This window comes from Cariama cristata, unplaced genomic scaffold (assembly GCF_000690535.1).
Source record: "Cariama cristata isolate BGI_N322 unplaced genomic scaffold, ASM69053v1 scaffold9370, whole genome shotgun sequence".
NCBI classification, from domain to species: Eukaryota; Metazoa; Chordata; class Aves; order Cariamiformes; family Cariamidae; genus Cariama; species Cariama cristata.
The window spans coordinates 34915-50161 of record NW_009595241.1 but is presented as its reverse complement, the minus strand read 5'-3'; the positions used below and the strand labels follow the sequence as shown (position 1 = coordinate 50161).

Here is a 15247-nt window from a genome sequence, read left to right as displayed (position 1 = left end):
CATGGGGACGGGGGGGGTAGCGGGGAGAGAGGCCCGGGCAGGCGGGCGGGTAGCCGGGAGAGGGAGCCCATGCGGCGGGCGGGTAGCCGGGAAAGGGAGCCCATGCGACGGGCAGGTAGCCGGGAGAGGGGCCCTGTAAGACGAGCAGGTAGCCGGGAGAGGGGCCCTGTAAGACGGGCAGGTAGCCGTGAGAGGGGCCCTGTCAGGCGGGCAGGTAGCCGCGAGAGGGGTCCCATCAGGAGGCCAGGTAGCCGGGAGAGAGAAGCAGGAAGATCTGAAACAGGCAATATAGATAAACCCATTCACCTAGGAGATGACCCTGATAAGTTGCCTCCATACCATCGAGATGAGACACTCAGGGGTTCTTGGGGTCATGAAGATGATAGAATGCAGGAGGAATTTCCTTTAGATAGTCAAGATGACCCTTCTTTGGAACATGAGCAATTGGATGACTGGGAAAGAGACCGATACTGGAGAGATCACAGCTCTGATTATCAGGATGATTCTGTAGATGTGTATGACAGAGATGACAGGTTGCAATCCCACCATTCATTGCCTCCATTATCTCCCCTACCACCACTACCTCCTTTATCATCTGATCATGACAGACGAGATTCATGGTGGGATGACTGGAAGAGGCCAAGAGAGAGAGAACTAGAGAGAGATCTAGATAGGACTGGGAGATCCTCAGATATTTATGATCAAGATTTAGACAGAGAATGGGATAGAGACTGGGACATGAGACCTATGGATGACAGAGAAATGGGGAATCGTGACCTGGATATCCCCCCTCTACCACCTTTGCCACCTCTTCCACCTTTGGACAGATATCGTGAAGATAGGTGGAGGGAGGATCGGAACAGAGATCATTATGACAGAGACCTCCGAGACAGAGGGGAGCTGAGGATTAGAGAGTATCCAGAGAGATATGACACATGGCGAGAGAAGCAAGACTACCTTCCTGAAAGGACTGATTGGGAGAGGGAACGGTTGTCGGATAGGTGGTATACAGATGATGGAGACAGACTGCGGTCTTTGGATGATCATTCAGATTCATCCCTTCCTCCACCTTCACATTCCTCTGATATGCTGGGAGCAGATTCAAACCTGGACTCTGACCAGTCCTTGGGAGGAGTGATGGTCCTTAGCCAAAGACAGCATGAGATAATTCTGAAGGCTGCCCAGGAGCTCAAAATGCTTCGGTGAGTTGCCTGGTTCTGTCAGTTCAGGTAGGAATCCCATTCTGTGGAAATGGTGTTCTTTTCCTAATTCATTCCTTGATTTACACAGTAACGGCTTCATTTCTTTTCACCACAGCATGATAGTAGGAGCTGATGTGGAACAAGTAATTTGGAGTACCTCCATCACAGCTTTTGTGAATGGACTTTTTTTCTTAAATAGATGGTGGTCCCTTTCCCCATGAATATGATGTTCTCTGTTTGTTACTTTCCAGGAAGAGATCTGCCAACATCACCTGACCAGTCTTTTTGTTATCATCAAATGAGCTCATTGATAATTGCTTTTTAATACTTACCCATCAAGACCTACATTGATGTGGTTCTTAATTCACACAATGGGACCTATATAATTTTTGGATACTGCCTACTTTTTGATTAAAGCATATGTGGTTTTTTTCTTTTTATAATTTGAAATCCAGCATCGTCATTGAATAATTTTGTCAAGTTTGGTTGATCTTAGTTCTGAGGATCAGCATAATAGCAGTAATAACAATCAGGAGGATATGAATGCAAGAGTTCAGCAAGACCACGTTTTAGAAAGCAACTACTAGACTCTCTAAGTCTTTAATAGGTATTTATTTCAAAATAAGCGATAGAGTATCTTGTTAAACATAAGAAACATCCTAGGGCTCGGGAAATTTAGGAATATTAGAGTCAGTGGAGCACATACCATCTATCCAAATGCTATCTTTGTGATTTGGTGCATGGGTTTTGATGCATTAGATTTATTAAAAAAAAAAACACAAACAAACACTAAAAAAATACAACCCCCCAAAAAAACAAAACAAAATAAAATGGAAAGATGAGTTTCTTTGAATATTTGCAGTGAATGAGATCTTTCAGAGGAGATTGTAGAGAAAAGAGGAAGCATCTTAGAGACAGAGATTCATGTGGTTCGTCCTATTCATGAGTTACTGAGAGATACCTAAGGATTGGTGCCTAGTAAAGACAGGGGTTTAATTTCATAAAGAAGGTATTATGCTAAAATAGTCAGCAATTAAAATGAATGTTTGGTGGTTATTATTACATTTAAATTAAACCATGTTGAAAGATAGAGACATTTTGCACTTTTCTTGAAGCTGTTTTGTTTTCAGACTCATAGGATTGCTAAGCATCTGTCCCGTATGAAGGGAATTAGTTGCATGCCAAAATGCAAGAAAAATAATTTTTAAAAAGGGAGAACTTTTATTCTGAATAATTTAATCTTTCATGGCAATTACATTAATTCAACAAGCGTTAGTTAGTAACTGTGAAATCTGTGTTATAAAGCAATATTTGCCCAAAATTTGGAGCAACAGCTCATTTTCAGCTTCCTGACTTTCCAATTGCCTCAGGTTGCCAGGCATATGTGTTTTGCTGTTTAATGTGACTAGCTGCAAGCCAGTGGACTTAAGCTAAGGACCATAGTTCGGGAATTGCTACCCAAGTGAATAATTTATGAGGGCTGAAGTATTTAAACATAGGAACTGAAATGTTTTATGTGAGAAAGTAGATACATATACCTCTTTCTAAGCCAGTAAAAAGGGGAGATAGAAACATGATACTGCTGATTCTGATTTTTAATTGAATATAAGGGTAATCTTAAAATTAGTTACACTGGTACTTCTCATCAGGTTCTTATAAACAGATGACCCCAGTCTGAACAGTAGGAACAGCTGTAAGGAGATTGGTTATGATTTTTTGTTTTCAGCCACGAGTTATACCAGTAGTGTGGTGCATAACTACTGTCCTCTCCAAAGTTAAAGCCTTCATTTGGCTTTGCTTTTGTTTTGTATAAAAGAGCATACTCTGAGCTGGATGCTGTTCTGTATTTGTCCTCTGGTGTATTTTTCCTAAGCCAGGTGTAAAGAAGACGTGAGTGCTAGCAATTGCTCAGCTTACTCTTTGTACTAATGCAGCACTTGGGATCCCTTTCTGTGAGCCAGGTTCACCTTGCAGTGGACTCTGAACAGATGCATTGCTAGTCAGGATGGTCTCTGTTGTGTCTGGTACAGTGGGATCCCATTCTTAGTTGTTCTTCGGGAACTTTTAATACACACAGTTAATATGAACAAAGAGTTATTAACAATTAAAAGAACATAGATAAAAAAATGCTAACAAAGACTAAAGGAAAGGAAATCATATTGAATAGAACTTTTTAATCCAGTGTTTGTAGTATTCACTACTGGTCCTGGTCTCTGTTCCATAGACTACATATTGGTTGTATATTAAATAGCGTTCTGATATGTAAAACAAGGAAACAGAAGTTAAAATCACTGTTTGGTTTTTAAATATTGGAATCCCTGTTGTGCTTTGGCCTCAATCCTGTTAGCGTGCGAACCAGAGCAAGTCACTGAGAGCACTTATGCGTGCATTTCCAATGGGTGGCTCTTTTGCAGAAAGTGTTGGCAGAAGCTAAAAATCCAGCTTTGCTCTTTACTGTCAAAATGGAGTAGTTCTGGCCAAGCGCAAAAGCATAACTGCATATCTCAGGGGAAACTTGTGATCAAAAAAGGATGTGGCTAATACACTAAATACCTCCATGGTTAGGTGGATGTGAAACAGGGATTTCTAAATCATAATGTTGATCATGTAGAGCCTGCTGTGTCCTTTTCTTCTTTGGACTTGGCTTCTGATACTAGTATAGTACGTGGTTTTTACCGTGAGTGTTGATTTCTTTAATTTTTCATTTAAGCTAAAGACTGATAATGTTTTCCTGTGATTCATGTGCAGAGAGCAAAAAGAACAGCTACAGAAATTGAAAGAGTTTAAACCTGACATGTCCACACAGGACTCTCCAAGATCACAGAACACAAGCACAAGGCCAGGTGCCTTTCAGGTAAATTCATCTTATGTTAACTTAATAACATGCTGGTAGTAATTACTATTAATGTGTATGTCAGATCAGTTCTACACTCTAATGGTCAAACTTCTCTGTGGAATGCCTCCCCAGGAGCCCTTACAACCTCATCAATCTTCTGTTGAGGCAAAGCAACTTCTTAGTTTCTTTAGATTTTCCAAAGCCTTTTCTACTCATTCAGTCCACCATATCTTCTGAGCATGACCTGTTGGGGACAGTAGCGCAAGAGGTTCAACAGCCTAGATTGCTGTGGAATGATGTGCAAGGAGAGGTGAGCTCTTCCAAAACAGGGGCATAAGGCTCATGAGAAGACCCTCCTGTTCCTTGCCTAAGTTCTAACATCTTGCTCTGCTTTTCCTACTTTAAGAGCTCTCTGAAGTTAGAGAAATTTGAGGATAAGTCTGCCAGAAACTGAGATATTTCAATGTAGAGTGGGCATTAGCTTTCTGTTTGCTGTCTTTATTGGGAATTCTCATTACCCCTTGGAATATCATAAAGTGCATGGAAGCTCACATTTGTGTACCTCCATGACTTCATCTCCTGTTGTGATGCAAGTTATTCCACTGCTGCTTAATCTCTTGGTTGGTTCTGGGAATTCTTCTCAGCTGCTTGTATTTGGGTTTTTGATAATTCATACCCAGTCAGAAACGAACTGAACTTCTGCAGTCATGTTAACTGAGGTTTATAAATCCTTCCTAGAACGAATAAAAAGTTTTGTTAAATGTATGTTGGAGGAGATACCCGAGTCAATGCATAGTCTTTAGTCTTCATCACATCTTAATCCCAAAGTTACTGGTACCAATAAATTTAGCTGTAATGACCTCTGGGTCTGACATTTAGCCAGACCAAGCTTTGTTTGTCCCTCCCTCTAGAGAAGTGTTATGCAGTGAATGAGGCACTGCAAGTTTTCTTTTTGCCTAGGTAACCTCTTCCTTGTTTACAGTGTCTATAAAGTAAAATAATGGAACAGATTTGCTACCAAGAACTGCAGGTATGTTAATGCCTTTAGGAAGTGACTTTACGCAGCTTTGACATTTTGTATCTCAGACTACTTCACCCATCTGCCTAGAGGTATTCAAACAACTCTTGTCTGTTTTGGGATTCCTGCCTTTAGATTTCTGCTGTGACTTTGAATTGTTTTTACAAAGTTCAGCTTTGTATCTACAGCCATTCTACAAGTTTTATTGTGTGTTACTAATAAGGCTGCCTGTAACTTGGCATCTGCTGTGATGCTGAAAAGACTCAGCAGGTGGGGTTCCATGGGGATGTTTGGTTCATGAAGCAGGTGTTTTGTTTTGTTTTTCCACTGGGCAAGACCTCTCCATTTCTTATGTTGATCTGATGTTGATTTCATTAAGAGGTTTGCAGGTGTTTCTACTCTCTGGGAATTTTTCCAGTGACTTCCAGAAAGAAGCTAGCCTTATCAGTCCTTTTGTGCCTCACCAACTTGCCTCACTTCCAGACTTTCAGCCTCCTCACAAACAGCATGAATCTTTGCAGACAGGAGAAGTCTTTGGGGATAAAACCATAGACGCTTTTGAACTGAGATAGGCCTACTGGAGCTTAAATTGGTAAGGTTATTTTGAAGGAGAAAAATAATTAATATTTAAGCCTTCACATAATGAACAAACACCAAATTAATTCAGGGCACCAGTTCTTGAAATGTTGTCCTCCTACCTGTAGCATCTTGATGGAGGTACTAGGAAATGCTTATGATTTGGTTACCGATTGCCATTGTGCTTACTGACTTACAGAGGATGAGAGAAAGTTAGTTTACAGATCTACATTAAAAGTGCTTTCTGCATCTAGGTCTCTTCTCAGCTATCTTCAGAGGCACCAGTAGAAGCCCAAGCTATTAAACCTTCTCCTGCTGTTATTATAAAGCCTCCCGTGTTGTTCAGACAGCCCACCCCTGTGACAAGACCAAGTGCCCCACTGACAAGGTCTGCTACACCTATGACACGGCCACATGCTCCAGTTTCTACTCCAACTACAACCCCAAGTCATGGTCAGTCTTTAAAACCATCACCTTCTACTGTGGAACAGGAACGCTGGGATGAGGATTCTTTCCACGGACTCTGGGACACAAATGAGGATAAAGGAGCAAATATGGAGTACGAGTTGTGTAAACAGGAGTCAGTGATGCCTCCACCCGTCTCCTCACCTGTGAAAGTACCTGCCATTCACACCTCTGTTTCGTCAGCTGTGCCGGTGTCCCTTCCTCCAGTTATTCCACCGGTTCCTAAAGCATCTGTAATTCAGCAAACTGTGGATTATGGACACGGGCGAGGTGGGTGTGACAGTGTATTTGTTTGATCTGTAACTGAGAGCTAATTAGTCCTTCTAGCTCCTTTCTAACGGAGTGTACCATGCAAAGTATGCCATAGATGTTCTGCAGTTGACCTGTGGGCTGTGTACACTGTAATCTAATGTTAAGCAATGCAGTTTTAAGGAGTCTCTAACCTCCAGCCTTGAGTTTAATGTTCTCTTCACGGCTGTGATAATGAGCTGTTTCATGTGAACTGAATGGTGTGTACACATCTGCTTCCAGTAAACACCAACTGATGTGATCACAGATTGATATTGATACTTTCCCTTAATCCCTTTGTAGCTGAGTACGGAAATAACCACTAGAAGATACTTTGGATTGTTACAGTTCTTAGGTGTGATTTGCTAACTTAAAGCAAAATGTGACCGGTGTTTGCATTATTTATATACTGCTTAACAGGTGTGAGGTACCCTCTAGACAGGGAGGGAGACAAAGTCCTAGTTCTGAAGGGTGTGCACCCTAAACGGGCATAAACACGTAAACAGTGGAGGGCTCTGATTTTTAGTATTGAGTTTATCAAAGCTAAAATTCAACGCAAGTTTTTTAACAGAATTAATTTCCTTCATTCTTAGGTTTTAACAGGAGTGAAATCATGTCAGAAAGAAGTTCTTGAATTGTACATTGTTGCTTAAAGAGCATTTTTTCTCTGTCTAAGGTGCCATAACATTAATTAAAGCCGTATCGATTCCGTTAAGTAAATGTTTTACTAAAAGCTGTTAGAAAAATTGTCACTGTTAGGAATCTGAAGTGAGCGTTTCAGTTAATATTCTTGATATTACAGTAGTTCAATGAGCTATTGAAACTTTCAGAGCATTTTAATGTTTATAATCTTCTGACCATGCGTGCTACCTGACCTCATCTGAAAAGATGGAAGTCCCATTCTTAAGATAGTGGTACGCATACTTACACACACAGACAAACCCACTTCAGACTTTCAAAACCATGGTGTTGTATATTTATGTATAGCACTTTTTGCATTATCCATTAAAAGAAATTTTGGTAAGTTATTCCAGTCGCTTTTAATGCCATTGGCTGAATGCTTTTCATGACAGAGGAAAGGAAGTGGAAGAGGGGTATTTTAAAACCTTAATATTTTTTTATTATTATTTTTAACCAGATATAACCACCAGTAAAGTGGAACAGATTCCATATGGGGAGAGGGTAACCCTGCGTCCGGAACCTCTACCAGAGAGGCAAACCTTTCAAAAAGGTAGGGAGTGCTTGGCTAGCTCTCAGACGGTTAGTTAGCTCTTAAGAAAAGTTGTAAGGCTCTAAAAGCATATTTCGAACAAAGTAACTCTTGTCTAAGCTAGAGCAACTTTGTTTTCTTCAGAGGCCCATAAGAATAATAGTTTATATTGTCAAGAGGAGTAATGCAGTCAATGACCTAGCCACTTTAAAAAATCCATTTTGTATCTTTAAGTAGGATTGCATGGTGTGGTTGTCTGTTACAGTTTGGAAAAGAGATTCAGTGTCTGATTAAGTCCATTCTAGCCCTCACATCGTATGTTTCTGTATACTTTTTTTACAGGCTAGTTTGTTGCTTTTCCTTCAAAAATAATAAAAAATTCAGAGTATTTTTTAGTAGTTTGGATTTCCATGGGTTTCTCCTTTCAGAGCACCCTGGTCGTTACAACAGAGAAAGAGATCGTGAACCTTATTTTGAGCGTCAAGGTAATTCCAACACAGATCATCGGGATTTCAAGAGAGAGCGGGAACTGCACAGAGACCGTGGTTCTGTAGACTATGAACGAGACAGATTTGAAAAAGAGCGGCATCCCCGAGATGATAGGTACGTGGTTTTGGAACGCTATTGAAATCAATACCATTCAGGCTGTGTTGAGTATCAGACTGTCCATTTTGCCTGTGATAACATGTTCATTTCCCTCTGGAATCTGTAGTAGAAATTCCAGAAATACTCAAAATACTCTTTTGGCAGGGTTCTTCCTACTACACCTTCGAGGACTCAGTCTTACCGTGACAAGAAAGACCATCCCTCCTCCAGGCGGGGTGGTTTTGAAAGACCACCATATGAACGAAAAACAGATCGTCCAGCATATGATCATGGGCCTTCCATGTTTGGAGGTACAGTTGCTCAATCTTGAAGCCATGCTAGAATATTACAAAAAATATGGACTCACAGAAGTGAAGATTAATTGGGAGAAGATTAATTGATTTGCAGTATTTCTTTGTTCTGAATATATAATTCAGGAAAATTTATTTGGGTAGTGTCATGTAGTTTTGTTTCTCAGTAGTGATGAGATCAGGAACTGAACAATTATATACTCTGCTGAAAAATGTCTCTGATTGCAATAGGTTCAAGATTAGATATTTGAATTATTTTGAGGACGAATCTGTGAATTTATCCTAAAATAATGAAAATCTGTTTAAATCAACTCAGCTGGGTATGAACATCTTAATTTTTTTATTTTACTGAACTAAGAAAATTCTTCTGTCCAAACACTGGAATTTGAAGGTGATCGTAGAAATTACCCTGAGGAAAGGATTCCTATTTCTGCTCCATCAATGCCCCGTCAGCCACCACCTGCTCCACGAGTCGAAAGGAAGCCAGAATCTAAAAATGTAGATGATATTTTGAAGCCACCGGGACGGGATAGCAGGCCAGAGAGGGTGAGTGTGCATTCTGAAAGCAGCATTTGGTTTCTGTGAGGTCTGTATTCAGATAAAATGCGCATGAGTGTAGTATGTTGGGAACAAGCGTACATTTGAGGAAGCTCTGGAAATTCTCTTGATTTCTTTGCAAATGCATAGAGTATTGTAGCATAGCTATTAGGAGTCCACAGGTGATGTAAACTTCCTGGGAACGCTAGGAAGAAATGTTAGTGTATTTTAGACTCGTCTGAAATCTTCACTTGAGTTTTTGATGTATCAGAGGAAAGACTCGGCTTTACACAGAGTCAGAGATTTAGCAATGCACCATATAAGATATGAAAGAATAAGATTAAGGCTACAAAACATTTAGACAACTTTCATTCAGTTAATTTTACCTGAACCAGATCTATGACATCTTATGCAGTATAAGCTGCTGAGATGATTAATCATATACTCTTATTCTGTGGAACTACTACCATTCCTCACAACCTGGTTTGTAAAATAGGCAGTGAGACATGGTACTGGCTTTGCTTGATATGCAAAAGTGTGAGCCCAGAGAACAGAATTTTCTGGAAGAAAATTCTTGCAAAAGAGATTCTGTTAAATGTAGTACAGTATCTTATCTTCTTACATGATCTTTGTTTCAGATTGTAATCATAATGAGAGGGTTGCCTGGCAGTGGAAAGACACATGTAGCAAAACTCATCAGGGTATGTAAACAGCTGCTCAGTGTGCAGTGCTGCTTGTCTTTTACATGCACTTCCTCTGATGTTTTCTTTGTTTGTCTGGAATTTCAGCCTGTTGTTATTTCATATTCCACATCTTCATATGGCATATGAATCCCCTTCACTATTAGCAAGCATGAGGGGTACTGCTCTCTTCTTGTTTTGAATAAAGAGCAGGGAACTGCTGTTTGCCAAAAGTGTTTTGAAAAGCATCTGTAGCAGAATGGAATTTTAACAGCAAGAGTATATGTTTTATTTTTGCTTTCTTCCCAGGATAAGGAAGTAGAGTGTGGAGGACCTGCACCAAGAGTGCTCAGCCTGGATGACTATTTTATCACTGAAGTGGAAAAAGAAGAGAGAGACCCAGATACAGGGAAAAAAGTTAAAAAGAAGGTACTTTTAATTCAGATGCTTATCTTGATAAAGAAACAAGACATTCTGGAACAACGCAGTGGCAATCAGAATTTCAGTCTGTGACTGTGGAAGAGTGCAGAGGTCTGTGGGATGTTTTTCAAAACAAGTCAATATAACTTAAGGGCAGAATGGGCAAATTCCTAAAAGTTGACCTGGAAGATGTTTTTCTCATACCAGTGTACTTTGTGGTCATGACATTCAGCAGTTGAACATTAGCAATTTAATAGGTGTCCTCTTTCTTAAATGCTTTTGTCCTTGATAAAGGTGATGGAGTATGAATATGAAGCTGATATGGAAGAGACCTATCGTACCAGCATGTTTAAAACTTTCAAAAAGACCTTGGATGATGGATTCTTCCCCTTCATTATCCTTGATGCTATCAATGATAGAGTGCGACATTTTGAACAGTTTTGGAGTGCTGCAAAAACCAAGGGGTTTGAGGTAATGGAGCCTAAAAAGCATTTGAACTTGCTAGCACCCGTATGCTGGTATTTCTAAACTTTTGAATGCAAAGTCCCTCGCACATTCAGGAAAAATGCTGTGGTCTACAGTTACAAATTTACCTTTCTTAGAATGTACAACTGCAGAGTGTATCACCAGGTAGAAAAAGAGCTCTAAAAATTAATTTACAGTATTTAATATTGTCTTTCTTTTTCTAGGTGTACTTAGCTGAAATGAGTGCAGATAACCAGACATGTTCCAAGAGGAATATTCATGGACGCAAGCTAAAGGAAATCAGCAGGGTAACTGTATACATCTGGAGTCATAGGTTTAATGACAGGTTTCATTGTGCTTTCAGGCTTGCCATTGTTGGCAAACTGTTGACCTCTTTTAGACTACATAATGCTTACGCTTTTCTTCTAAGAAGAGCTGGTAGTTATTTCATGGGATTTATTGAATTACTTTTCTTAAGTACAGATACATCTTGTTTGTGATCAGAAACCCAATTTTCCATTGAATCTGTTACGTTTTTAGAGATGCTTAATTTTTGTTTGGGTTTTTTTTGTTAGATGTCTGATCACTGGGAGGCAGCGCCACGTCACATGATGCGCCTGGACATTCGTTCCCTATTGCAGGATGCTGCTATCGAAGAGGTGAGGATATCTGTGCTTGTTAAAATTACAAATTATGCAGATGTGACTAGACTAAAATATAAAGCAGAGAAAGGTATGGTCACAGCAGCGCGGTTATACCTGGCCCTGTAGAAAGCCAGAATTGTTGTGTCAGACAAGTATATTCCATTATTCTTATCAATTACCCAAACATGAAGGTACATGTTACTTTTTATCACCTTTTTGGAGCCCAGACTTGCACATCTTTGAGCAAGAGTTGAAGCTATTTTGCTCTTAGCAACTGTTGAGTATCAATTAAAGAGGATCTTTGCTCTCTCAGGTGAAACTCAGCACTTTTTCAGGTTACTGGATTAATTGGATCATAATTTGAGGAAGTAGTTTGAGAAAATAAGTAAGTAAATAAACAAATTTGAACTCCTCTTGGTCCCTGCTTTGAGAAATACAGACCTGTAGCAGAGAATGAAGGAATAAATAACATGTAGCAAAAGATTACACTTGCTGTGGAATTATGCTACCTTTTTATTCCATTCGCAGTTTGCCATGACATGCATCTTTGATGTGTCAGCTTTCTGTATTGTTGCATTCTTCTTTGGCAGATGTTTCATGAGTTCTAGGAATAAATTAGTTTATTAACCATATTGTCATTGTGAATGTACCATAGCTGCATGTTGCTGTCAGAACAGCTCTTGTCATGGCCATAGAAACTGGTGAACTGCTGAAGTTTGAATAGAGTTTACTCTTTGCAGTTTGTCATGAGGTCAGCATGTTAGTTTTGAATCTCCAAATTCTTTGTATCAGAAAATAGTAATCTTTAAGAGGACAGCAAACAGCTCAGCTCTCAAATAGACTCAGAGAAGGGCAGATTTGGGATTTACTCTCTGTGCATCAAGGTTTTAGTAATGGTATGAAGAACTGTACGTACTTGGAGAGTTTTAGGTATTCCACAGTATACATATGAATCCCCATTACAGATGTGGACCCCAGAAAGTATTCCATTGGATGGGCAGGGTTAGATGTATCTCTTAAAGCATCCGTTTTCTTTATTATGTTAATCTCTGTGGTCATTATTCTTCACTGTGATATTTAAATATATAAAAGATAGAGGCTTAATAGAGATGTTCTGTGCAGAGCATGCCATACCAGTGATGTGTGAATGGCAAGTTTAAGATCTTTTTCTGAGATTTCAAGTTTTGAAATGTGATTGTGTGGAAAGCAAGAGAAGTCTCTTACTGTTACAGATACTGGTAGCACAAAGAATGCATATGAAGGCCGAGAATAAACAGTTGCTGCTTTGCCACACAGTCATCTGTAGCTAGAAGGGAACTTGCTTCTGAGGGAAGTCAAAATGGAACCAGTATTCATATGTATTGCATCAGCATGCTTTTCAAGATGAATCCTTTCTTTCCTCTTCTGTTTGAACTTTGAATCTTCTACTTGCTCTGATAAAAAAAAAAAAATAGAAGTCAAGCAGTGCCTTGTAAGTCTGTGCTTGTGCTTTGGAACAGGTGGAGATGGAGGATTTTGATGCAAATATTGAAGATCAGAAAGAAGAAGTCAAGAAGGATACAGCAGAGGAGGAAGAAAGTGAACTGGTAGGATACACATCAGCCATCTCTAACAAAATGTTTGTTAATGTGTCTGAGGGAGAATCTCGGTCTTATAAATGCGAACCCATTGCCATTAGCAGTGCGATCTTAATACACACATTTCTAGTCATTTGTTCGTTAAATATTTCTAGGAGAACTTTAATGTTAAATCATATTATTCCTAACTGACTTTTCTTTTAAGAATCTGTGAGTATATGCCACAAACAACATTATCAGTGGAGCATGGCAACATGCCTCTTACAGACGTTTATAAATTGCAGTACGCTATAGCGCTGTCTTCCAGATTATCTAAGAATTATGCTAAGTGGAGGGATGGGAAGAATGGGCAAAGATTAATTTAGCTTATTTCCTTTCACGTGTCTAAAGAACTCTTCTCAACTGTCACAGTATATGACAACAGTTATGAAGAAGGAGGCGCTCTCTGCCAAGGCTCGCTGACTTTGTTTGTCAGTAGGTATTTCCAAGATGAGGGATTAGGTCTGTTGGATAAATGAAGGTTAGAGAATTGCCCTGAAGGCTGGTGCTTTAGGTATGTATTTAAAAGGCTATAGAAGGCTTCCTGATGTAACTTCTTGGTATGTGTTGGAGCTGCAACTGGTCAGTGCTTGATGAGTTGAATGTGTCAAACCCTGGTTCCCACAACCAAGCAGTTAAACTCCAATAAACAGGAAGTAACCAAAAATGTCCAAGACGAGCAAAATCCTTTTTCTTGATGGAAAGTTACCATTCCTCAGCAGTCGCAGTTTAGAAAGCAGTTGAAATACAGAATGAAAAAAAAATAAAGCTTAGGAAGAGTGGATTTTAATAAACATCTGGTTTTTGCAACATGACTCATTTATCCTCTTTACTAAATTATTCCTTGGCACAGAGTATGAGACTGCATAAAGTGTGGTTAGAACATTTCAAAGATGCATCCATGTTTACAAGAATATGGCTGCTAGTCTCATTTCTTGGAAATGAGCTGTATCGAGAAAAGAAAATTGTCTTTAGTTTTTGAGACATCTGTGCATAAGTGTGTGTGTGTGTGTTTACGGACTCTGGGGAGCGTCCTAATGTACAGCACATATAACAATAAGCCTTTTCTTTATGAGACAAGGAGAAAGCTTGGTGGTGAAAACTATGCAAATTACTAATAACTAAAAGTAATCTACATATAAGAATGTTTTCTGTTCAGATTCACAAGAGATGAAAAATAGCAAAGAATTATCTGCTGTATGTAATCTCTGCTATTCAGTCACATGGCTAATCTCAGAGAGGTATGTCAGACAGAAAGGTGGAACAGTACGCTGTATTTGATATCTGTTGCCTTCTTGAGAGCAGTTGGTAAGGGTTCTTCAGTTCATTTTGCTGCATGTAATCCTGTGGAAAGAGAGGTCTGAAACTCCAGCCATCTGGCAGATGTCCTTGAAATATCCAACTGGATGTACCAAAGGATGAAGTCTGAATCTTTTCTTATCCTATCTGAGGACCAGGATATTGTACAGATTCAGCACACAATAGGCCATTTCACACCATCAAAGTCACTCTTTTGTTGCTATTGTTAACTCCAATAGGGTTGTTCATAGCATTCAGACAATTCTTGCTTTTCTGTGCTTGATGGTATGAATTATTGATGCATTTAACTTAGTGTTCTCACCAGTGTATCACACATCACTTTGTTCAATACAGGCTTCTAGCTGTGGTGTAGACTTTCTGAGCAAATTTTAACATGCAACTTGGTTTAAAAGTATAAATATACATATATACCTGAAGTTTGTTTATTTGTTACAAGGAAGTATTGCAGCACAAACTGTCTTAGTTTGTATTAGTTACAGACTTGATTAAAAACAATAAAATACAGAGATCTGATAATCTCAAGTCACTGATATATGCTTGATAGAAAAAAGGTCTTTCAAGGATTTTAGACAAGCAATGCTGAACATAATCAAAAGCAGTGTAGCTCTCTGGAATAATACACTCCGATTTAGTAACACTTACCATTAACAAATACACGTATATGTTTACCACAGTGGAGGCAACCTTATAAATAGAGCAGGAAAGAAGTTAGTATAATAAAACTGGTCTATGGATTGTTTATTTTCTTGTTAAAATCTTCTGGAGTAGTTCTTTTCCCTCTCTATTAAAAATCATTCTTAAAATAATGAAATTCTCACAGGGGTTCCATTTCACTAAGTTGAGCTTTCTAATGTGATTGCAGAGAAACATAAGTACTTTTGTATCAAATCTGAACTGCTGAAATGAGTTATAAGGGGTTGCTTAGTAAGGATTTACTTGTCCAAAAGTATAAAATGAAAAGATAACAAAAAGATATCTAAAATACCTTTTTGCCAAATTTAATATCATTATGCTCATTTACAAGGAATAAACTGGCTAAAGATCATTACACGTAAAACGTATGGTGACATTATT

General features: G+C 39.1%; 1 protein-coding gene across 1 annotated transcript in view; it reads left to right on the top strand.

Moving 5' to 3' along the window:
* YLPM1 (YLP motif containing 1) overlaps positions 1-15247 on the top strand; it is a gene marked incomplete at its 5' end in the record, with an annotated part of 38852 nt that overhangs the window by 14706 nt on the left and 8899 nt on the right. Inside the window, 13 exons of the mRNA XM_009701366.1 lie at positions 21-1202; positions 3951-4045; positions 5930-6367; positions 7524-7616; positions 8024-8198; positions 8370-8491; positions 8883-9037; positions 9667-9729; positions 10018-10137; positions 10423-10599; positions 10818-10901; positions 11169-11252; positions 12737-12823. Of these exons, the coding sequence (XP_009699668.1) occupies positions 21-1202; positions 3951-4045; positions 5930-6367; positions 7524-7616; positions 8024-8198; positions 8370-8491; positions 8883-9037; positions 9667-9729; positions 10018-10137; positions 10423-10599; positions 10818-10901; positions 11169-11252; positions 12737-12823 (2875 nt within the window). The remainder of the gene's footprint in view (positions 1-20; positions 1203-3950; positions 4046-5929; positions 6368-7523; positions 7617-8023; positions 8199-8369; positions 8492-8882; positions 9038-9666; positions 9730-10017; positions 10138-10422; positions 10600-10817; positions 10902-11168; positions 11253-12736; positions 12824-15247) is intronic.